General features: G+C 37.7%; 1 protein-coding gene across 2 annotated transcripts; it reads right to left on the bottom strand.

Moving 5' to 3' along the window:
- Positions 1 to 6,267: 6,267 nt before the first annotated feature.
- LOC139120019 (WW domain binding protein 1-like) lies at positions 6,268 to 23,644 on the bottom strand. 2 transcript variants are annotated; one of them, XM_070684022.1, is made up of 5 exons: positions 23,460 to 23,644; positions 16,085 to 16,178; positions 15,420 to 15,585; positions 12,893 to 13,241; positions 6,268 to 12,428 (listed from the first exon to the last, which is right to left on the bottom strand). In XM_070684022.1, the coding sequence occupies exons 1-4, from the start codon at positions 23,610 to 23,612 to the stop codon at positions 13,154 to 13,156; spliced, it is 501 nt and encodes a 166-aa protein (XP_070540123.1). In that variant the 5' UTR covers positions 23,613 to 23,644; the 3' UTR covers positions 6,268 to 12,428; positions 12,893 to 13,153. The 2 variants fall into 2 exon arrangements, with proteins under 2 accessions (XP_070540123.1, XP_070540124.1); XM_070684023.1 differs by lacking the exon at positions 23,460 to 23,644 and adding an exon at positions 22,087 to 22,213.
- Positions 23,645 to 26,130: the final 2,486 nt, after the last annotated feature.

The following is a 26,130-nucleotide window of genomic DNA, read 5'->3' as shown; positions in this document are numbered from 1 at the left end:
CTGATTCGGTAAAGTATGTATGTTAACTACTGAAATGTTGTTGTTTGAAAACTGTGAACGGCCAGATTTACGAGGACAGCGTTCAGCTTTGTGTAAATGCATGTCTACCTTACCGCTTCTGACTCCATCAACCGATGGATAGTCCCGATTTATCGCGAAGTTTCTCCTGACAGCGAAAGTCAGTGTTACAAATGTATTTTCTAGTACTTTGCGGATGTAAACATGTGTAGCTTATCCGAACTTTGGTGTTCTTTAGGCTAAAACAGTCCAAAATGTTAGAGGTCGTGTATTTGAGCTCCGATGGAGTAGTCATTTTTTGTGTTCCCTGATTTTCGTCAAATGTTGCGTGACAGATGAAATAAAGGTCAGATTTTCGTTTCGCAGGACTGGGGAAGTGTAAACCTGTCTAACTTGTAAATGTTTGTTGTTATCGGAGATTTTTATGGTAGGGAATGTAAACTTATATTGTCGATATCTAGCAAGAGTTTTCTGTAGCGTCTATGGCTAAATGTACACTGTTTTTATCGTCTGTTTTTTTCCCGTTGGCTTCGGCTTGAATCCAAAATGTGATCTTCATCGTTACCAGAACATTCACCATGACTAGTATCAAAAAACCCTCAAAATTCTCTGTGTCATTACTCGGAACGTGCCATGCAAGAGCAAAGTGTACATATTCAGAACGTCAGTTTGATCGTTAATGAGATTCAGTGTTAAGTACGAAGTATTGTGTCGGGGACCGCTTGGCAAATAAACTTTAATGTATTCAAAGATAGATCGCACAAAGAAACCTCAGCAGTTGCCTGTCCCGTTTTTTCGAGAGTCTATGCGTTTCACGTGACCAGACAACCAGCACGGCCTTGTCACTGAGGCGGGGACCAGCCAACTCTTTTTTTTTTTTTTTTTTTTTTTTTTTTTTTTAATTGAAAAAGTTAAATTTAGTTCCATATAGTCACAAATAAAACAAATCTACATAACTGTGAATGCATTAAAAATACAATGCGTCTTGTCTGAAAACAAAAAACCAAATAATTAGCTGTTGGTCAGCCAACTCTGGAAAGCCAATGGTCATAGACGGCGCCCTCTGGAGAGGCAAGCGAGGAACGACTAAAGGAGACGAAAATAGTCGGTTGACCTGCATCATATTCCAAACTTGAGGTAATTTAGCGAAAAAAAACAATTTCCATTAGTCATTGGCTGCTTTTTGTCCATTACTATCTTACCATAACGATATATATACCTGTCGCAAAAATAGTGTTCAGGCACATTAAACCATAACATGGACGTTTGGTGTTTGCGTAGCATTTACTGTACAGCATACAAAGTTTTAGCTGTGGAAACGCAGCTATCTGTTGGCGGGGTAGCGTGTGGGGTTGACCTTATGATGGCCCGCATAGCGACGCACGCTACTCGGCCTACAGATAGCTGCGTTTCCACAGCTAACAAAGTTTTTATTTTTGCGTGTTTGTTAATACGAGATATTTGTTTGCTCCATAAAGTAATCTAAATTTTGCGAGCCCCACAACACATAAGTTTATGATACAGCCTTGAAGATCCTAATTACTAACTTGTACGATTTTTTGCCTCACAAGAAACTTTCCTTGACATAATTTACACGCGGGGTCGACTTGGGCGACTATGACGTTGACATCATATAACATTTTTCTGAAGTTTCATTTAGGTTTGTGTATATGTCCATATGGGTTGTTTCTTCAAAAGTGTTCGTTTGATTTGACAATAGACAGTAGTCCCCTTAAATGTCTGTGATGTTTTTTCAGGGATTATGGATTGACTTCATTGAGCAAATAATCTTGATAATGCTTTGCTTGTCAAGGTTATCAATAATTTACTGTTACTTGTGCTCAATGTACAGTAGTTAATGTACAAAATGTCGGCTTAACCTATGATTATTGAGAAATCAACGACTTTATAGTCAGTACATAGAATTTTTAAGATCTGAACTCGCCTCCTTTTTGTTACAGTCAATCTCTGCATTAATTTGCTTGTAAGATGCTTACGCAAATCATTCTAGTGTGGTACAAATGTCTGAAAACCCCAACAGACCCACTCTGTATATGCTTGCCACCGCCGAAACGCTTGAAAAATTTCGGCAGCTGACTGAAATGCAAATAAAATTTGACAGCGCCCTCTATGGCCAAGTATGAATAATATACTTTTACTGTATCGATCACTCTGTTGAACCGTAGACAAGCTTCTCCCTTTACTGTCTATAGTTGAACATGCTATTTCCTGTATGACTTTCTTATAAAATTAATATTAAATGTCATTTTCAAGAGAATAGCAAATTTATAATACTTGAAGGCAAAATTTCTCGGTTGAAGTTGCTTTCGCAAGTTTTGACAGAAAAAACTCGTGTTTTTCAGAGAACTGAACAGGTAGATGTGTTGTAATTCCATTAGTCTATTAACCCTTTCGGACCTGAGTTTAGACCTTATATGGTGAAAGATAGTAGATTTCACAGTGTCTCAACCGGGCAAATCGATGTAGCGGTATAGCATAGATTGCCCGCCAAACTTATTCTGAAAGTGCAATGCATTTTTCCAGGGATTGGAATCAGTGAAATAACATGCACGTTTATACATTCTAGAGTGATTTATTCGACCATACATTTGACCCCATAATTAGAAGTAATTTTCTTGCAGTGGACTGTCTTGGCATTTGTTAGGATTAGTATGCTTGGCTGAAATGTTGTGAACCCTTGTCATACTGGCTATAAAACGGCTTGTAGTGGTTGAATACGGTGCTAAGTTAAGTAGCATACATGATATTTTGCTAAAATGTAGTCATTGTAGTTATGAAGCTAGTACGAGATAAAGATTGACATATCAATAGAATACAAAAAGCACAGTGAATTATTAAGGCTTTTACGTCAAGAAGAATATTGTCAGACTATAGTTTATGCATACGCTGTACAGACCCATCTTAAAATGGAGGAAAAACTGCAGTTATAGGTTCAGTACCTATAACGTTTGATGATTTTTTTTCACTAGTCTTGTTTTTAATGTCAACTAAAATTCTTACCATTCCTCGGCCTGTTCAGATACACAGTGTTGAGCTTGTAAACAACTCACCCTGTATATGTGTAGACTGTATTGTTATTGCTGACAAATGAATTCTGTTCCGGATTTGAATTCAAGATGTAAACAATAACAGTGCATTTTATGCTGTGCTGACAAGCTGACTAGTGGGTCTTTCAAAATGCTTCGGAGAGCAGAAAAGAAACTGTAGTTGACACACAAAACAAAAGAGTGAATAAAAACCATCAACCGTTAACAGCTTCTGGCCCCTAAAAGTGTCCTTAAAACTAACGGTCTGTGATTTGCTGTGTTTTTTTTTAGGACAGCGGGTATCATCTACAGGCCAGAGAGCACGGAAAATAGGAGCGTATTCTCTGGCAGTTTCCGAGACATGTCACTTGCAAAAGCTAAACTAGATAATTCCTACATCATTGAATTACAAACACGCACATGAAATATTCCTCCAACATCAAACATCAAATCTAATACGACAGATGAGTAGGAAGAGTTATGCCCCATAGAGTATTATATGAGTACTATTATAATCGGCTGATGTAGTAGCAGCATCAGAGCAACGCGTCCTAATTCATCTTGACAGTGTGCCAATCCAATGGCCCGTACATAAACAGTCTCCAGGCAGTCATGTTTTGCTCATAGCTAAGTGACAGAGTTGACTGGATGTTTTAATAAAATATGCAATCGCGGAGTGAATCATTCAAGAATCATATAAATGAAACATTCGTCGCGCCTGAACTGTAAATTTAAGGCTAAGGTCATCAATAGTTTTTGCATCAAGACACGTATCTAAGATTCCTGGGGAAATCTCTTTACCAGGACCTGTATAAAACAATTGATTCCGTTCTTGTTTGGCAGTGTAAAACGGAAAACATTGAGAAATGAATTCGTAATTTCCGAGCTAGGATATGTAAGGAGACAACAATCTTAGTAGCTGTCAAATTTATTGATGCTTCATACACCTTTTAAGGCACAGATTTTACGTTAGTAATTGCTAGAGGGCGGTATTTAAATAGCTATTGACTCTACTCAGCCTGGAATTGGTATGTAACTGTGTCACCGTTGAAGGATTAAGCACGCAACCCTTCCCATTAAATTCAACTGCGCAAACAAGTATATGGAAACGAGCATTTGGTGAATAAATATAACACAATAAAGCAGCGTAACTACATTTGAGTGTTCCCTGTTTCTGTTTACAATTTGTTATCTGTTATCCTGACATCAAAACTGAAGTGATACATTTCTTTCCGAGTGGCGAAACTTGTTGCCAATGGCAACAATTTCCACTCAATCCCACAATGCGGCATGCATCGTACGTGACAAACAAACACACGCGAGTTTCCTGTCAGAGCGTGGATGTATCGTACATACATGTACCTCAGCTGTTCGTCGATCACCATAATACGTTTTCCGTTTCAAAATCCATTCCTCATGGCGCATACTTTTTGAGTTAATTTCCAATAACTGTCACAAAGCATGTTTTAGACCTGCATATCAAAGGGTGGGGGTCAAACAGTTACAGCCCCAGCAAACCGTTCGTTGCGTGGATATTTTTCAACTATGACAAGCTGACGTGCAATTAACATACAATAGATGATCCATTACTGTCAGGGGAATTCCTGGTGAAATTCTATTCCCTGACCCTTGAACTCTCAAATTGATGGAAGTCGTTGTGTGATTTACAAGCACTGCCACTGTGATGTGTTAAGATAATCTGTGTACCATACATAAAGCACATAGAGATTTATCAACATTGCCAAAATATATTGTTACATATATTGTAAGGTGCTAACTCGTTTCATTACAGTTTCTGTCTTGATCTATTCTTGTGTCAAAAATATATCGACGTTGATTTGCATACTTCCTGCAGCTGCTTAAAGTTTGGCATGTCAACTTTCTTTTGGAGTGAATCAAAAATGAGTTGAAAAAGAACTACATTGGGAAAGGAAAGCACATTTTCTTTTTTCCTCTCAAAGCAGACACCAGACAATAGGATGATGTCATCACCGTAGCAGAGAAGCGATTAAATGCCTTGCTCTCGAGGTTTCTTCAAACCATCCCTAACTTCACGAACTGATCCGGAACTGCAGTGAGTCATCATTGTCATCATCATCTGTTAATCAATTGGTACTCTGGCCTCTGCACCATGCCAATCGTCGTCTCTTCAACAACTGATCTCGCAAATGACTATCAACAACCGGTGAGCGCGAGTACCTCGAAACGCCACGTTCATATTATTTCAGTTGGATTGAAACTGACAAATGACGCACTTCTTGTAAACTTTTCGATCGCAATATATCAGTTTGTTGAATCTTTTTTTTTCCAATTTGAACTTACGGTAAACTCGACAAAATATGTAGAAGACTACAATCAGACAAAATTCGCGGAAACAAGAAGTTTCCACCAGTAAAAAAGGGGAAAAAAACCAAAATTCGCTTATTGTGTAATTCTATGTACATGACAGTTTGTAACATTAAAGGGACATTAGCTGTAACTCTTGACTAATTTTTCACTACTCTGTTTCAATGTATCAACTACAGAATTTTACTACTATAATCCGATCATCATGACCAATGCCCGGTGTCTTGCTTGCCAACACAGCCTGTATATGTGAAATGACCATTGTTATTGTTGATAAATGTATTCTAGTCCGGACCTGAATACAAAATTTGAACAATAACAATGCAGATTATACTCACATAGGGTATATTTATGAACTAAATGTTAGGAATTTCTCCATGGTTCAGGCATTCAAACCAGAAACTGCAGATTATAAAGAGAACAAACAAAATTTTAAAAATGACCAAAGTTACAGCTAATGGATCTTTAAAGACGGCATTCTAATCCGATGACTTTGACCTCACGGCAGAGGTGAAGGCTTATTGTCACTTGCAAAATAGGAAATGAGAGTGAAGCTACGGTTTCGGGTTACCATTGACAAAATCTTCATTGTATACTTCCCCCTATTCTTTCATTCCATTGATGAATAACAAGCCTTGCACTAACCGAGAACAATTTCAGGAGATCGGTTTCCTTCTATCAGAGCGATCGCAATGTTTTTAAAGTAAAACTATTGATTTTAATCTGGATGTCTGACTAAATTTCTGATCAACATCTCAACTGTGACACATGAAAAAGCTCCTGTTCTACTTACGCCATTAATCTTTACAGCATATGTCTAAGATTTTGAGTCATGAAAATAACAGACAAAGCACGATTTTTAATTTTTCACAATTTTTATTTATTTTTATGTATTTTCTTTTATTTTTTAACAATTACAATAACTTAGGGAAGTGCCTGATGACAAAGAAGATATTAAATGTAGCATAAAGGCTGGTTTTTTTCTCTCAAAAGCTGTAAGTTACATTTTGTAAATAAACGTGATGGGAATATATACACATGATAAAACATAGCCCTTCAACTACTCTCTGCAGTCACTGGCAAAAGCTTTTTTTTCACCCTTTTTTTCCTTTCTTTTCACAATCACTGAAAAATGTCCACACATACATACATTCATGGCTTATCAGACATCAATACTGGTTTCACATATGAGAAAAATAAACTCTGAAGAGCCTATCAAGCTATTTTCATTATAAAAGTACAAAAATTTACTGTCTTTGGCAATGAACAAAAATTTTTCACGACAGACCAGAAAAAGAATTCGACGTTTTCATTTCTTTCTGAATCAAGACTTAACATTTTCAAGCAAGCATGCATGCACGCAGAAAAGACTTGAAAAAAGATTTAAACCACTTCCCCCAACTATCTAATCCGTTTATGCACCAAACCAAACATTTCTACAGCTCTCACAACTTTGTGATTCTGTACTAAGTATTATACATTTCCATGTGGCATGGTAATCAGACCTCTTACAAGAATGCCCAATAAAATTCAAGATTATCTCAACTCTTGGAGTAAATTTGAAATTTCTATGAAATTTTGTATTTCCTAACCTATATCAAGATCTCCGTAAAATACTGAAGCCATTTTCAGTGGCTCAGGAAATCTTTGTGCGCCAATTCTGCGTCATGTCCGAGTTAACCCTCCTAGCATAAGACTGTGGTATGTACCTATTGTTTTCAACAGGGCCAACATACATCCATACAGACATATGGGGGTGTAAGGATGACAGAGAGGGCATTATGTCACTGACAACTACCCGCGAATGTCAAACTTAATTCCTATTGAACATAATGTACTCATATTTTGAGGTCATTTACCTACAGGCAGGGTTTTTTTACAACATTTGTAGAACCATAATTCTATGCTATGACATTATTTACAAATGACTGAATGAACTGAGTAATAGATATAAACAGATGCACACCAGTGTGCTGAAAAAGCCTGGTTGTGATGACAGAGTTGATCCAAGATGAAATTTGGGGTTTTGTCAGATGAAGCTAGACAAAATCCAGGTGATCAGGTAAAATTTAGAGAATGCAGAATTTCATGAAATTGAAGAAAATTGTACAAAAAATCAACTGATCATGACTCTTAAAACTCTTGACAAGGAAATGTAGCAAGACAGTGTCAGTTTCTGCTTTACATATGAACGCAGTTGTCACTTGCACCTTACTGGGCTACACTAACTTATGGCTGCCAGCACTGTGTAACAATATGGTTTTCTGCAAACAACTCAGGTAAATTACATCATCAGCATACGAGTACCAATGTATGAAATACACACTGAGCGTTTTTTTTCCAGCTGTTACTTGAAGAACTTCATTCAACTCTCTTTAACCCTTTCACCACAATGGTTTTGCCCAAAACCCATCATGATCAATGGCCATTGCAGACCTGTTCACTGGACATTGGGGATGAACAGGATAAAATTTACAAATAAAAACTGCCCGGAAATAAAAGATTACGATGAAATCCTTATTGAAATTATCGGTTGGGATTTTGTTCTGTGTATATTTCAAACATCCCTTATTGGCCCTCACTTCCTGACAAGGATTGAGGAAAGGACAGTAATGATAAAAAGGAAGACAATAATTGCCGATGATTCCGATTTTTAATCAGACTGGAAGGATGTTGGATTATTAATGAAATCCAACCTTGACTCCAAATAACCAATAAATTAATGAACTGAACACATAACTGAGTTATGTACATATCTCTGCAGGTACGGTAATATTGCATACATTGTAGCAATTAAAGCTAAACAATACATATCAAAGCCACTGATCAAAGACCATACCTCTACCTGACAGCACAGTGATACATTTTGTTTATGTGTGCAATATTTTGCAAAGTCAACCTTCACAGGGCTTTTTTTACATATTCTTGTCTTTTTATATATGTATTTCCTTTCATTAATACATCCCTTATGCTGATAAATGGCACCCAAAACCCTCATTAGCTTTTGTGAGAGGTTTCATAAGCCCTTTATCAACTATGAAATATTTCAATATTATGAAAACATTATGATGAAATATGTCATTATGACGGAAAAATCAAAATGAAATATTTATTATGATGGAAAAATTATGTTACGGATACAATGATATTTACACTACCACTACCAAGTTGAAGGGTGACATACATTATTTCATTGTTTCACCAAAAAAATCAAAAATTTATTTCACTGAGAGTCTCTTGAAGACCAAAATGTGTCATAAAATGTTTTGTGTGAAAACTATTAAATGACTGAAATCGACTTTGAAAATATTTGTTCTCCCCTTCCCTGTTTTTAAATAAAACTTTTGAACGATAGTTTTGTTTACATTCCTATTGCCTTCTCTAAAATTCTTTTTGTTTCCATTCGTCAACTCAAAACGTATGCTTTAACTTTACACGGACTGATACTACATTTAAACTACACAGGAAAAGTCACCAGATAATCGCCATAGTAACTGAATACAAATTTCTGACGGCTGTATTTGTTGAAATTTCGATGTGAATTTTCCTCGAACCTTCTCCACACAACTTGCCAATGTTTATTTTTCGAATAAAAATGGACATTAACACTGTTTCCTCTCAATGAGGTGAACATATTACAAGTGAAAATTCTTAAGACTAAACAGAGACTTATGTTTAAAGATCTCCTGAATGGAGTTGAGTGAAATCTAACGACGTATTCTACAAAAGATCAGAGGACATTTTTTTCAGAAAAATAGAATATTCATCCGTGATTTAATCCTGAGAAGTTGCACGTTGGAATCTTGCAAAGTCGCCATGGAAACCAAACAAGCAAGCAAATGGAGCACTTGCATCGGTTTACCCATAATGCAATACTTCTGGTGGGGAAATATTTTTGCACCTCACAAGTGGGGAAAAATACTAGAAATGTACCATGGGTAATTCTGATGGAACGGCAAACACTCAATACTGTTCATGAACTTCAGAAAACATGTCAAAACTTTTTCATAGAAATGTTTTATTTCACAATATGGCTGAATAAGAGATTTTTTGAAGGTAACCTAAACGTGCTGACACTGATGGAAAATTTGGCAGATGGCCACTTCCTATGTATTCCCTAATTCTATCATTTTTTTAAAGTTTCAACAAATATCATTTTAAGAAAGGGACACTGTAACTTTGACTGATCCAAAATATTCTGACTTTGAAACATTTGTTGTGAGAAAGGACCTTGAAAAAAACCACAAAAAACCTGCATCATTATAAAAATGTTCTCTTTGACAATAGCCAAAAAAATTTGACTTGTTAAAAAGAATTTCCTAAAACTGGACAACACTGAGATTGTTTTACATTTCTGTTTGCAAGATAGCCTGTCAACAGATTACACTAAACATTCAAACATTCAATGCCAACAACAAACTGAAAAGTGTTTGTTGCTCAATATATAAACAAAATGATTTTGAAATTATTTTGATATGTCTTGGGATAAAAGCTCCCTGCTTGTTGCATGCCGGAATTCATCAATATACAAAGGGCTCAAGAATCAGGATTGTGTGTCGATGTAATGTGATTCGTATGGAAATTGAAAATCAGGGAAAATGCTTCCATGTACATTACACAAAAATATGATGCTTGATGCATTATCAAAATGGGTATCTGTAAATTTTGAGTTTAAAATTTGCAGAGACAAAGGATATAACATAGATTGCCTGTCACTTACATTGGCACAGAGAATATAGATTACGGTGGTTTGTGAGAAGTGTACAGATGTCTCTGTTAAAGTTTGCACTGCTTTTGAAACATACAAACACACAAACCGAAACTTGAATTTCTAGAGATATCAAAGAAAGGTTTTCCTTCAAAAAAATTATTACGAGTTGAATCGGACTTTGAAAAAGAACAAGAACCTCGCTGAAGAGACGGAGGTTGCAAGTCTTGGTTTCCATGGATATAAAAAAATACAATATCTGCTCAAGTCGGTCAGTCCTCTGCTGTTCAAACAGAGACCTTAATCAGATCATTTAAAATGCCCAGCTTCAGGTAAATCAATAATTGAGTTAGATAGCTTGTGCTCTGCAGAAGTACAACCTCCAGTCCTAACCCAGCTTGTACTCAAAGCAAAACTGAACCAAATTTCTCCAGTATCAATCTTCCATATCAGATAACAGATTATCAAAACTAGCCTGACAAACTCATTGTAACATCAGTTGCATAAGTATCTTCCTACTTGGCCATTTGGCAAAAACAACTCACAGTATCGCCTCTTCAGTTTCACTCAGCTTATACACCCCTAGGACACCCTGGAGTCTAGTTCCATTGTCGCCGCAAGGACACAAAAAAGACAAACACATGTTCTACATTTCTCTCAGTGTCAATTTGTCGGGATCTAGTTACATAATTTAATAAAAGAAATGACAAAAACCTAATACTACATCAGGAATGTTACCAGCTGAGCCAGACTTTACCCAAAACTAATTTTAGCGTTTTCACAGTCACATGATTTGCAATGCCCTGGATTCCTGGGTTAGCATTCAAAACAGATTACGCATACTCAGTGAACTTTGAGAAAAAATTTGACACTTACGAGATAAAATTTTTATCAAAAATGACTTCATGGCACATTGTAACATTTCAACATAGTTGAAGATGTTTTAAGATCAGTAGTGCGTTGCTTGTGAACGTCACAACTGATATTTTATCAAGTTCACTTACGAAATTTTCACACCAATCACTGGAGCTGGGACATGCAAGTAATTGCACCTTTGACAAAAGAAAGACCCGCAATGAAAGTGACTCTAAAGTCTGTCACTTTTCCGGACAGACAGCCTCAAATAAAAGTGAATTGCACTGGCTGTTGGTTGATTGAATGCAGCAGGCCAACCAATCATAACAGTTGTTGCACAGGCAAGGGTTGTGGTAACTGTGGTGTACACCCCCAAATTTTTCCATCTAAAGCAAACCTGTTTACTACATATTGGAACTTCATATGACTAAACGGACATCGCATCATAAACCCTAGAAAAAGAAGTCTACGATTACATCAAACAGTTGAGGCCATAAATGATATTCTTTTATGTACCTGCAGATCATCTTGATGAAAAAATAGACAAAACTCATACGGATACTCATTTTTTTTCTGAGACAGGTCATGATACCGAGCCATAAAGTCGTCTGCGGAAATTCACAAAACTAAAGTATAAGCATAATTCGGCAAATAAAGGGCATCTTGAGTTCACCATATTAGCTGGAACATGAAACGTGCCAGTTGAAAATCTACTGACATCTTGATTCATATTCTCATAACCTGCAACATCTCAGAGGGCTATTCTTCTGAGAAATGAACAACACTGAACATTGCATGTGTTCCTTTAAAAAGGAAAGTGACACAACAAAAGAAAAGGCAAAAAATAAAATAAGTATTTCAGTTTGTGTACGCCACATACAATAAGTAAGTTAATTACAATGCACATTGTGCATCAGCTTGGCTTTAACATGCGAAGTATCACTGAGTGAGAAAGTTACGATCGTGTCTCACTTTCTTATTTTCAAGCATAAAAACTCACTATCTCTCTGTCTCTCTATCTCTCTGTCTCTCCCTCTCTCTCTCTCTCTCTCTCTCTTTATCTCTCTCTCTTGTAGCTTTTCCATGAGTTCAACAGCAGTCACATTCACTGTAAATATTGCAGCAAGCCCAAGGATGTTCGTTGAAGAAAAAAAAATAATTTAGTTTCTTTGTTGATACCACTGTCTCCCTCTCAGACTCTTGCTGCTTTGGTTTGGTTACCTCCGCAGAGTTCAACAACTGTGTCTCGAAATCTCGGCCTGTTGTTGTTCTCCTCAGCTGGGCTCTCTGCCTCTGTGCACCCTGCCGTTTCCGTGGCTTCAGTTGCTACCTGAGTGTCCTCTGTTGCTAGGGAGGCCATGGCGCCAATTGGGGAGGGCTCGTTGGATGTAGGAGAGTCATACAGCGGGATTTTCACTTCCGTCGGTGACAGATCAGGCGTGTTTGACGACGATCTGAGGACATGAAGTGGATGAAAATAAAATTCTGGTCAGAATTCTGCTTGAATGTAATGCACATGAAGTTCTCAGCTCAAGGCACTTCTATTGTTTTCAATGTCATAGCTAGACCTGCATATGTGAAAAATCTGGTGATCAGAGTGTGTGCTGGTATACCTTAGTCAGTTTATTGGGCACGGCATAGACACTGATAGTAGCGCCGAAAACAAGGACTGGGTACCTGGATAAATGATGAACTACAATGAAAATCAAATGTTTTTCAAAATTTGTGAGTAGATATTCATGCATACCAGGTATTTTTTAATATCAAATCTGAACTGTCATCCATTTTGCCATTTACAGATTGATTTTACCTTACAAGTTAACAGGGCATTTCACTACATCCGCCACTTGAATGGATTTAAGATTATTTTGTTCTCAAATTCTCCTCATTGATATTTCAAACTTGTATGCTTCCCTACCTGACATTTATAATCTGGCTAGATGAGGTCTCTCTGTTGTTTTGCAACATTGCAGTTCGTATCTGCGCTTCTGATGTCTGTATGCCAATCTCCTCGCAGTGGCGATGCACCGTCACAGCCGCTAAGATCTGTGGTATGACGTTTTCTCCTCTCTGTCGCTGCGGCTGCTGTTGTGATTGCTGTTGAACTCTCTGCTGCTGCAAATGCTGCTGTCTGTCCGCTGTCGCAGTCTGCTGAGACGTCGTCGTGCTGTCTGCGTCCTCATTCAGCTGTGCGTAGGGTGGTGGGGGTGTGCCGAACGTGACGGTGTTGCCGATGTCTGCATAGGATGGTAGTTTCCATGGAGGAACTGAAACAAGGTTTTATCAAATAAAAGACGATCAGTTCATTTATATTCATGTTTGCTAGCAAAAGTCCAGCACAGTTCGTACTAAGCTAAAAGTGTGCATCATCTTCAAATTGTATTTGGTACTTTAAATTTCTACGGAATGCTTAAGGTACTCAATTTAATTCTTTTTCTTCAACAGGAATACAGTTTACAAATACCGGGCTGAATTTTCTTGAAAGTGCACTCAATCATAGATGAATTTGCAAATCAGAGCATCTTCCACAGATAGTTTCCATGGTGATTGGATAATAAGTCACATGTTCAACGCATACCAATGCTTTGAATGTAAATGATTATTTTCGAAGCATTAAAATACATTGTTGGATTTGAACTTGAATTGAACATGAGCACAGCGGAAACATTCAACAAAGTTGAACAGCAACAAAACAGGATGTGTATTCAGACTCATCCCTATGAGGCCTGCAACTGTTCACCATCTGCTGGAAGTTCCTACTTCAGTGGCAATTAATTGACCCAACCAGTCGGATCAACAATTGTAATGGACAGGAAATGACACATAAAACTTCATGTTTTATTTCTAAACTTGCAACAATTCTTGATATATTATGGCATTTCTGTATAGATTTCTATACAGATAACAGCTACCACACATCATTGAACACACATAAAGTTTGGAAACGACATGGGTCATGCATCAAAAACTCACAAATTAATGATATTTTCATGTATTCCATTTCTCATGTTCTCATATCGCTGTTAACCGTTGCAAATTTCACAAATTGGTACGTGCAATATTTGGATAATGAGAAAGAAAGCAAACTGGAATTAGGAATTATGTGCCTTTAAGTTTTAGACTGTCAACAGCCTCTTGTGTTATATTGGCCCTTGTAGTTCCCTTCACAGTATCATGACACTGGGGGCAACAGCTAGGCTCATGCCTAAGTAGGCCCTTGCCTTTGGGACTTCACCCTTGGCTGTGGTTATAAGCTTGTATAACTATTCTACAGCAATTGCCTGCAACACTGGACATGTCAGTGCTTTAGGCAAATTAACGGAGGCATGACAGACTAGAGTTTCCATTCGTAATGGTTTCCTTTGAGAAATTTATAGTTTCCATAAACTCAAAATGAGGGGCATGCCCTATCCAATACTTCTGTCTATTTGGTGTATGATTGGTGTATGGTTGGTGTATGGTTGGTGTACGTATAAAGTGCAAGCAAAGATTGACTATCATGAGATGAGAGGACATGTTAATAAATATAATAGACTTCCCAGTGATGATCTGACAGAAAACACAGCTCTCTATTAATGTCGGATCCAGCTGTTTTGTGGAACAAGACAGGAATTCTGATTGTGACACATTCAGTCATTAATATTGCAACATAAAGTTGTGGTGGTTGTAGGAATTGTGTTAGTTTTGAATCACTCCTTGAAGACAGTACTATAGGGAAGCGCAATTCCTGGGGAGAGTTGTACGGAAGTGAAATTCCTGGGGAAAAGTTTCACAATGCGGATGATGGATGCTGGGCATTATAGACTGCAGCTGACTAAGAAGTCATCAGGTCACCCATTGTTGTAAGATTTTGATTGGCAAATCTCCAGTAAACAGGAATTCAAAAGCCGCATCACTGCTAGAGAGAATGCACGTAGTACATTCCCCACCGTGAAACCTGACCCACTTTTTTATTTGCACAACAACATTTTCTAAGCATGATATCGATCAGCTGTGGAACACGTGAATAACCGTAAGCTGAAATTTAATATAAATTTAAAATTGAATACTGGAGTAGTTACTGAAGTTGCCCTTAAAGACTGACGCATTATTCTCAAGAGCTGTTCGCCTTCCATGCAAGTCAGAATGGGTCAGCTACTGTTGCAATTGTACCCGGTTACTTTAAATCAATTACGAATGATCCGAGTACAAAATAAGAGTGTAATTTACAGTATAAATCCACATGGAAGTGGCAAAAGGTCTTCCAATGTGATCCACGTTCGTTGACATTTGGAAGCTATAAATCTGTGTTTGAATGCCTGGGGGGGTGCGTGGAAAACTTCACAACAACAACTTTTTCAGCTTTCCCAACCTTCAAATATGAGGCTGCAGAAGTCAGCGTGATAAGCTAGAAGTCAGTCCCTATATACACACAAAAGGTCTGGTAATTATGTAATTATTTTTACCTCCATTGAAAAACCAGTCTTCTGTCAGCGGTGGCGAGTTCTGAATCACGGTTTGGATTTCTTCTGCTTGGCGGTTTCTGCTGTCGCATCAGTTTCCGCACCCGGCGTCTTTGCCATGCGCAACATCCGCCGATGAGCAGTACTATTATCCAAATAACCCAGAACCCTGTTGAGTTATGACAGATATGAAAGCAGGAAGGGATCAAAATCAAAGATCATCATCCAAGTCTGTGTAAAGTTGATCTTCCGTCGAATGCAATTTTACTTCAGCCGTTGTGCTGAACCACTAGACCTGCTATATTCTAGCATTTCTTGCATTTTCAATTTGATTTCTTTTACAAATATGAACAACATATATTAAATGGTTAACGACTTGAAGTAGCAACAACAACTACCGGTATTGTTATCATTATTATTATTATAATCAGTAGTACCAATAGTATAAGAAGTAGTCTTTTTTTTGCTTTAAACAAACAAAACTTTATAATACCACAAATAAAATTGTTGTTAACACTCAGCTGTCATTTTCAAACTTAGAGTTGCGTATAAATATTAGAAATGAGATTTGCTGTATAGTCAACAAAACAAACAAAAGAAAGAGACAAATTAAATTCATTTTGAAACAACAATGAAGGAATCAAAACTTCAATAACATCTGTACTTACACCACAGCTCATAGTAATAATTACAGCACTGTCCATTGCCACAGCAATGCCCCGTTTCACACCAATATTTTTCCCTTGTACAAAATTCTTTTGCCTGTTTGAAAATATAACAGACAGGTTTTTATTACTTGTTTTATTGATCAAGCCTTGAAGAATAAATAATTCATGGCTGATGACTAAAAACGTGAGTCCAAATATTTCAAATCTTGCTTATCTGTTGTGTCCCTTTTAATTCCAGGTTATAACTCAATGTTGGGCAAGACAAGATTATGATAGAGTGTACCGGTACGTGCTTGTTCAACTGCATGAAGTCAATTTCTCACCATCTTTCTCAAGAAATTGAAAACCACTTCAGTGGGTAGATATCGATTGAAAAGGACTAAAATCTTTTGTTACCAAACATTCCAATATGAAATATATCGACATGTATGATCTGTGATAAAATACCCTATTGTTCTGAATGTCATCTGTTTCAGACAGTATCCACATGACAAACACCTGACTTGTGACCTGAGCTGGCTTCAGGTCAATGACACAGGAATGAATCAGAGATAAAAAGATAGTGAAATGGAAGTCCTTCACCTCATGACACCCACGACAGCAGTATTGCAGAGACTACCATGCAGTGCAAAGTAATAGAATCAATCAGAGGCTGTGATTAAAACAGCTGAAAGAGTCTTGTAAATACTCGTGTAAACAGATAGAACTGGGTTAGCAGTGCTAGAGTCTCAACACATGTTTGGAATGATAGTAGGGTGTCAGAATAGTACATGTTTGGAATGATGGTAGGGTGTCGGAATAGAGGAAATGGAACAATAACATTTGTTTGAACCCATCCATTTGAATTTAATAGAATGGAAAGTCAACACACTGTACTTGTAAATGCTCAACATTGTAGCATGTACATTACATTTGAAAAAAATATCATTACCCAAAAATTACTGCAGTAAACTTTTATTGGTTTCAAAAAGGCTGTAAAACTTTAATATTCTTGCTCCTTGTTTCAACATTTTTCAGTCCAATTCTCTTCGTAGCATTATCAAAACCTATAAAACTAACTCTATATTAAAGCAGACTTTATGCTGATTGTAGATGTAGTGAAACATCTTCACCGGGAGTTCATTTCATGTCTGGCTGTTTGGAATTTCAATTCACCACTGAATCAATAATTGCACTTTCTTTAAAGCCAATTTCTGCATGAGACGAGATGAATTCATTTTAAAGATGCTTCAAAGAAATCATTACAAGTTTTCTGGGGCATGGTATGGGCAAATTGTTCAAATATCGAGAGCCAGGTGCAATGTCCGAGCTTGATATAGTCAACATCCTGATATCATTTTCCTTTTGCCATAATTGGAAGGAAAAATGATCCTTTAATGTGGAAAATTCTTGGCCAAGGAGTTTACGATGGAAGTAAACGTTGGGTTTTGTGTCAAGTTACTGAAGATACAGCTCAAGGAACTTGGAAGATGGGGGCAGCAAACGTGGGCACATACATGTATTTGTAGGATTCCTTCTGCGTTAGAAAAAACTGACAGTTGAATGGGCATTCAACCCCTATAACATCCATACAGTGCTCATTTGTATGAATAAACTACATCATGTATAAAAGTACGGTCAGCATTGGGTTCAGTTTGACGAGAAACAAGCCTGGGACATAAATTTAAAGTCTTAATTGCTTCTTTAGCTATGCAATAATATTACATCACGGATGAAACTACCGTCAGCGCGACAGAATTGCACGTTACATCCATCATAAATGGCTTGCAGCAATTCTGCAAATGGAGAAGTGTTGCAATCACCAAGACGGCTTGATTCACTGTACCACGGGAAGATGGATGTTTTGGAAAAAAACAAGAGAAAACGAATTGCCGCCTCCCGCTGCCGAAATGGTCACCATGGAAACGGCCTGATGGGGCCTAAAAATACGCTGCAGTGATGTCATTCAAGCAGGTCAATCAGGCTTGCTCGGAATCTCAATTAAAATTCCCATTCTCATTTAGAAACAGAAAATGTCCCATTAATTAATTTCACATTTGCATTTTCCACGTTGCTAATTTCTGTATTCTGATGATATCGTCAGAATTGGTTATGAGCGTTTTATAGGTCAATACAACGGGCATATCGGAAATGTATGTCAATTCATATTCACAAGTCTTTGTACAGGAATCGTTTTTCCCATAAAAGAATGACTGTCCATATTTAAAATTCTGCTAGCGGAGGTCCTACGATGATACCTGACATGAGTCAACCTAGTCCTTCAATAATCCAAAAAAGCGTTGACTGTCTTCATTATTTGTGATCATGAAACTAGAATGGAAATTTTCCCATCGCCTGCTTTGAGTCCCTTTTTGCTGAACCTGAAATTGAACCGTGAACCATTGTGTGAAAAATTCACCCCTAAAAAGGTCTAATACAAAACACAGTGACCTTTATACATGTACCTTTATTACAAATGACCTTGGAAATGATATCACAAATGATACAGGCCGGGCAAGAAAGAGTTTGTTAATTAGATAATTTTGAGAAGGTTTCAGCCATGAAGGGGATCATGAGCATGGGCGTTTAAAACGAGTGTTATTTTCTTTTTATATCATTGATAATTAATTAAGACAGCCTCACTGTCTTGCCCTGTTAACCTTCAATAGCTTATTATATACCTGTCAAAACATCAGCAGCAATCGGTGGAATAATGCACAGGTAGGGGCAGGTCAACTGGCCTTGAGCAGTATCCCATATCAGCCGTGCAAATTGCTAATTGGCTCTTGCCAACATGAAGTCAGAATTATTGTATCAGCGATCCGGAGGTCAATTGTATTCTACCTGCATGCAAGGTTGAGTTTACAGTGAAATAATGACGCTGGCATGGGTGTTGATTCACAACCTTCCTTTCATAAAATGTCCAATCGTGATTTTGAAAAACATGACAAGAACCCACTGGACTTGAATTTCAAATGCGTAATTAACCCACCAGGGAAAGAGTGTGAAAGCTTTTAGAATTCTTTGAGCTGTGTCTTTCAAAAATCAATGACAATAATCTGGGCACAATATAAAATACAAGAGTACAGACTTATCAATGTAAAATTGATTTAAAAAAATTTGCAGAGGATATTGAACTGTGCAAGAGTATCAATTTTCTATTTTTGAAGATATCAGCCAATTGCAAAGAGAATCTGGGGCATGTGACTTCTGTTCTCCTGTTGATTTGTTGTCTTTACAGCCATAATTTGCATAAAAGGGCAATGACCTATGTTCCATGGCTTAGTTTAGATAGCACTGTCAATTGAATTCTTGTCATCAAGTTTCCTTCCATTAAACTGTTGTTTGACTTTATTGTGTTTACAGATTATTAGGACAAATATGATGAAAGTTTTGTCCCGACATATATGATGAAAGTTTTGTCCCAGACATATATGATGCTCTAGTCACAAACAGTCACAAATTTCCAAATCATAGCATAACCATGATTTAAAGGGATAGTTGCTGTAACTATTGATGCTTTTTTCACTATTGCTGTTCAATATGAATTGAAATTCTTGTTCTACGCCCCAAAACATGTTGTAATGCCCACTTTGAAGGCTTTTCCAGTATGGAGTCATGTGATAAGCTTGGGCAAATGGAATAGATCAAAGATAAATTGACCAAAAAGGTCAAATGTTGACCCTAACCGACTTTTGGATTAACCCAAACAACATCTTCCCAAGGCCATATTGTTTTTAACGCATTTGGACACATTGATAAATTATATTATGCTATCTTTTTTATCAAGAGACCTTGTGTACATATGTGATATCAGTTACATGGTGCATTTAATGAATAAATTGCCCTAGGTAAATTTAGTCAAAAGTTTTGGCAAATGGCTATTTTATCTGAAAATAGGTCATGATATGGACGGCCACCATTTCAAAAGCTATGGTTCTGAATCATTGATAACATGTCATTGTCAGGAAAATATGAATAAAAACAGAGAAAAACATCACTTTGAAAAAGGTTATGTCATCTCTCAAGAAACATACAAGGAGGGAACTCTTTCTATGATTTTAACCCTTTTTAATGCCAGACTTTGGTAGCTCCCTATTGTTTAAAATGGGATTGGTCGACCAATACACCGACAAGCGGGGTGAAACGGTTGTGGATGAATATAAAAGCCAATCGGAATGATGATATATTTCATTCATTGTTGGAAAAAATCTGGTTTCAGGAACGGGATAAAAGGCAAGTAAATTTCACAAAGACTTCATGAAGAGGTAGACCAAAAAGGTTTTGTAAAAGTGTGAGTGTCTAAGGGAAACAAGTTTTTCTTAGAGCAAATTGAATTTACAATTCTTTCTGCAACACTGCTACCACCCACATGTCATTGTGCGTGTCATTCTGAGAAAGCACGGAAGTTGCCGTACTCTCTTTCTTTGTCATTTTATTACCCTCCCACACCATTCTTCTGGGTACTGAGTACTTGACAGCGTGCCAGGTAAACTTTTATAGAAAGACTATAAGATACGTTATCCGAGTTATGCCTAAATACATATGGTGTATAGTATAAAACACACTTTTGCCCAAGACACAGATCTCATACCAAGAACATTCTGATAAAACTGTTAAACAACTTAAATGTAGTAAGACTGATATCTCAGAAAATACCTTTGGAACACACAGTTTCATTTTCTCAAATATTTTTTCAGATTTACATTGGTATATTAATATTTTACAAATATTCTATACTTCAGAATTTTTCAAATTCTTGACAATTTCAGACAGCTTTGAAAACAGCATCTTTTTCCTTTCCACAATTCTAGTGGACATTTAACTGTGAAAGCAGTCATACTTTCCACTTATAGGGAAAACTAACAAGCAGAAAGTACCCAGAACTCACTTCTATGAAATGAACTTAATGACTTTAGTTCCCCATTTTGATGTAAATTTCCCCATTCATCTAATTTAAATACCGTAACCAGGAATTGTCGATTGACTACCAACGAAAGTGATGAGAGTTCAAATGAAATTGGCACAGCGTAGCAATATCTTGTTTATATCACCCTCAATGTACCTATTTATAGCTGCTGTCATTTCCTATGCTGGCCAATTTCAAGGTTACCACGTAAACAAGCCACTCATACTAATCCAGGCCGTCCTTCAGAAAGCCATCCATTTTTTTGAAATATCTTCCCTCGGATTTAATTGTAACTCTAAGCTCAACAAAAGTTGTCGAATATTTTCAGGACTTTTGTAACAAACTGGTGAAAAACGGATACATTGTATTCTTGAATTCAATTGGATGTTTGTTGGCAACACTCTTTGTCATTTGTCAATGTACACCTTGTCACTTACAATAACTTCAGCAATTAATGTTCAATGGCATATTGACCACCACACTTCTACATCAAAGCTTTACAATCGGGTACAACATTTGACTGTCGATAAAAAAATATAATTCAAATTGAAGAAATTTATTTTTAGTCTATCCACAGAGAAAAGCCCTCTTCCTTCCTAAAGGTGACTTTATTTCCATCAAAGTCCCTTTTTTCGGTTGTTGGATACTTAACATGTGCTATACGGCAAATTCAAAAGATGTACTGTAAGTATTGAGGGATACTTGTTAGAGAAAAAACAACGATAGGAATTCCCTACACCACCTCAACTATGAATCCCCCCCCCCCCCCTCTCATAGGAGTGATATCAGAGCTTCCTATCAAAACGAAAATTTACTCTTTAAACTTTGAAAGATGACTTCGTTTCCTCCCCTTCGGGAATTTTTTCTTGAAAAACATCAACCGTTACAACTAAAATCCGCTGTATACTGTTTAATGGCTATATGCGAAACTGATAAAATCTCGCATAAAAGTAGGTCATCTTTTACCAAAAGACAAGTAATGATGTTTGTCAAACCTTTCCTTCCACTTTGAAAAACAACTATAGATTTTATTTCGATAAACGAGACTGACGCTGGCAGTGATAGATGGCAAATATACCCGTTTAGTTAATTAGTAATCACGATTTTTAGATACCTGCATCGTCCCAACTATTTTGAATTCACCTTTCTTGACCCACTGGGCGCAGTTTGGAATTCGCACGTTCTGTTTTTCACGGATTTAATACCCACGTTAACTTTTGACCCCTGCACGTTCTCAAGACCCGACAGATTTGTAGAAGTGTGTTCGTCCGTTGTCCGGTGACACTATTCTCTGTGCTGTTGACGAGTTATTACCAGCGTATTCGCACAGCTGAGCTAGCTGTCCAACAAACCCTGGAAGATCAGCTGATTTTCCCGAACAATGGCACTAACCATTCGCGTACCATGGGCCGTGACTGTATCGTTTCTTTAGCAACGTCCCGTGAATTCCTTAGGAGAAATCTGAGAGACTTAAATATTCTCTTTCGTGACATTTAAAACGGGTTCCTTACTCAAAACAATGGCAGGAAATGTAACTGTATCTGGGAATAGCCCTGGAACAGCGTGCTCTACATTACGTCACCCCTCTTCCAAAAACGAAGTGGTTCATTCCAGGTCATCAAGAATCGCTTTTCATCGTAAACAACATGCTTGTGCGCTCATACAATCCCTATTCGAAGCCTTGTGCTCGTTGCCCACATATACAATAAAATACTTTTAAGTTATTTTAATCTAACAAATTTCGCAAAACAAGTATACTGGCTCTGTAAATTGATAACAGCTAATTTATCAAAGCATTCTATCTGTCATAAAACAATATTCACTAATTTTCATTCATTAGGGTCCGACGGTCGGACGTTGCACAAGGGCATGGGACTGCTCGAATGAGGCACATTTTAATTTAGGTTGGCGACAAAATTCACGGACAGCGCGGTTAGTCTTTGCCTTGCACTCTCCACGAATCGCACCAAGGAATTCAGTGAAACAGTTTGACGAATTGATATTGGCCAAGACATTGGTGATATCAACAGAAAATGAATACGGCCGACCGCAATTGTAGCAGATTAGTTATTCCATGGTGTAAACATCGGAATCAAGGCCAGTCCCCTACTCTCAATATTGCATCATCGCATGCAAAAAAGTGAACGCATACAAAAGCAAACGACCCAAACACGCTAACTACATGGCACGGTGCGCCTCAGTAGGGACGTTACATGCAGTTTGAATTATTGCCATTTTATTAGCCCTTAACGGTTTTCAGCTCTATGTTCACGGTAATAATTTACGAGAAATGCGAATTCCCATGCGTTCCAAAAACGAAATTCCCTTAGATATATATTCCCGTTTCGTGATAACCCTCCTGAATTTCGTTAAGCAGACAAAGGGACGAATTTCTCTTGTGAAGTAAACAAGACCCCGGAAGTGTAGGGGCTATCGTGCATCAAATTAGTTCACCGTGTGATGGAAAATTGCTAGGTGAATTCTTACCTGCACGACGGTTGCAGTCAACTGGGTGAGTACGGCGGCACAAGCAAGCGTCGATTTCTCTATAAGTCCCATTTTTGCTGAATATTTGAAGAGCGTTGTCGCCAATCGAATCAATTGTCTATCGCCCGCTGCAGAGCGAGTGAGTTGGATCATATGTAGTTGCAGCAATATGATCTACTCCAACCAGCTGTCTTCAGGGATAATTATATGTTCAGGCTTATTCCATTTTGATGAGTGGGTTACACTTTAAAAGCCGGTGGTGAGAGGTTTTTCGACGACAGTATACTGACTTTCTGAGAAAAAGATATCTAATATGAGTGTTGGTATATCATGGAATAGTTATTGTCACCAGTGGGGATTTCTTTGGGGGAAACAAAGACACACATGGACCTCGCCTCCCCTATTTTAATAGTTTGTCCCAATTCATACAATAATTTGAATAACAGAGAGCTTAGCCACACGCTATTTATATACCCCGTGACAAGTTACTATATATGAACTAATATCATGGTGTGGACAGGTAAAGCTTTTCCGAGAAAACCGGAGAAATCAACGCCGCAACAAAACTGGTAAGAAACTTCTGTGGAAAGGTGTGTGCGGTATTTGCTGTCGTTGTCCTTGAGAGTGAAAGGTGATTTAAGTTGTCCGAAGGCGGCAGAGGCCCATGAAATGAATGCTCATAGCCGGAAAAGTATAATCAATACTTTCAAGAAGTCGTTTAGGTCGATTTGCTTTAGATTCTCACGGTGGCGCTGATATCTTTTTGAGGTAAATGAAGAAAATATACCATATGAATGGTGTTCTGCCTACATTGAAAGAACCTCCGCACTCGACGTTTAAACTTGACGAGATACGGTGGAAAAGATTTTTGACATGTACGCATTTCGAGAATAAGCGATGTACTTTTCAGTGGCAAAAATACTTTTTTTCTGCCCCCTTTGAGCAGTTCGATTGAGAATTTCCAGCATCCCAGGGAAGATCAAAGTTCTCCTTTTCAACTGCTAGTTGGCACATATTATGATATACTTACAAGTAAACAATCACGTTATTGTCTGCGTTTACGGTAACTTTACAAAACTACATTTTGGTTTACACGTCTTTGAAGAATGTGTTTTCCGCGACGGGGTAATTCATTCCGCTTTATCATCTCTCAAAAACCTCATATACTGTCTCCTAAACGGATTCTACCGTGGACGTTCGGTTGTCCTTAACTGCAATATTTTAGTCCACGGGACGTTCGCAGGCTTGTTCTGTCGTGTTGGCTGTGTAGCGCCGGCTAGTCGCTACTCAGCGCGCAGCCAACACTGCGGAAAAAGCCGGCGCATGGCCCGTGGGGTACAATTATTGCAGCTGGGTTGTCCCTAATATTTATTTGACATTTGCGTACGCGCTCTGTAGTTTGGTGCGTGCACGTGCTAGATGAAACATGTACACGAGCCGCTAAACTTGAAGGTGAATCGCCGTTTGAGCGTGACGTGCGTCAGCTGATGTTGTCATGGCACTTGGTCGCTGAGGACTGGCACATGTGGTTACGGTCCCTGTGCAACACTTCTGCTGTGTACGTGTGTAAAACATGTGAGTCATAGCTTTATTAAGACCTGGTGAGGATAGGAACAGGAATGGTGTGCAATTGATAAAGTTGAAATATTAATTTTGATTGTTGTTATTATTAGTATTAGTATTAGATAGCTGAAAGTGTGATAAAAATCCTTAGTAGGCCTAAATAAAGTACTGACCGATTTCGTCACTAAAATTAAAGGTATAAGCTTAGGAGTTTTAAAAGGTCCATTAGCTGTGACTCTGGTGCATTTTAACTTTTGTTCTGTTTAAAAACACAATTTCATGTTGTGCCAGAAAGATCACGTTAAATGGTGAATGTAGAGTTTGTCCAACACATCGTGTATGTGTATTATATCCGACGTATGGTCAAAAACTAATCATTCTATCCCTGAATTCTACTGTCACCAGTAACAGTGCAAATGCGAGCATACGTCATACGTCATGTTTGAAAATCTTCAGCACACTGAATAGGCAGAAGAGCGCTAACGAGAGAACTTACTTGTCTTGAAATTTAGCTAAATGCTATGTAATTTTTTGCTGATTTAGATATGACCTTCAGATACGTATACATTATACAAAAGAGCATTTTCAAAAATTATACTAGTGCCCTTGTAAAGAATCGGAAACATTCTTTTACTTCGTCAAATTATTATATTTTAACCGAGGGAGAACACATTCGGTGGATTTCACTTCAAGGATATGGATGCAGTTACAAATGTTGTTGCTTAGGAGTTTTGTTGAGTTTCATATAGATCTATAAAGAAAGTACCATGAAACTGGTTAGTTGTAAGGTAGAAACTGGTAACCGTTTCAGACAATTCCGGCTGTAATCCTATTTGAAAAGCGAGGCTTTGATTCGATGGTCGTATAATGCGAGTGCATTGCCTGCACTCATGCCTGCACTCTTAATGGTCGAATTTGACAGAAAGGGTAATTAACGATTTAATAAGCAAAATCCAAATAATTGGGATGCTATGTTCGAATACTCTCTTGCCTCAACACGTGGTCACGCGAGAACTCTTTATCGACCAAAAATCCAGAACAGCAACAAAGAAAAGATTGAAACGGTTATTTAACGGCTAGCATTATTATGTGTCCATGGAACCAGACT

Source organism: Ptychodera flava, chromosome 20 (assembly GCF_041260155.1).
Source record: "Ptychodera flava strain L36383 chromosome 20, AS_Pfla_20210202, whole genome shotgun sequence".
NCBI classification, from domain to species: domain Eukaryota; kingdom Metazoa; phylum Hemichordata; class Enteropneusta; family Ptychoderidae; genus Ptychodera; species Ptychodera flava.
This window is presented reverse-complemented; position numbering and strand designations above follow the sequence as displayed.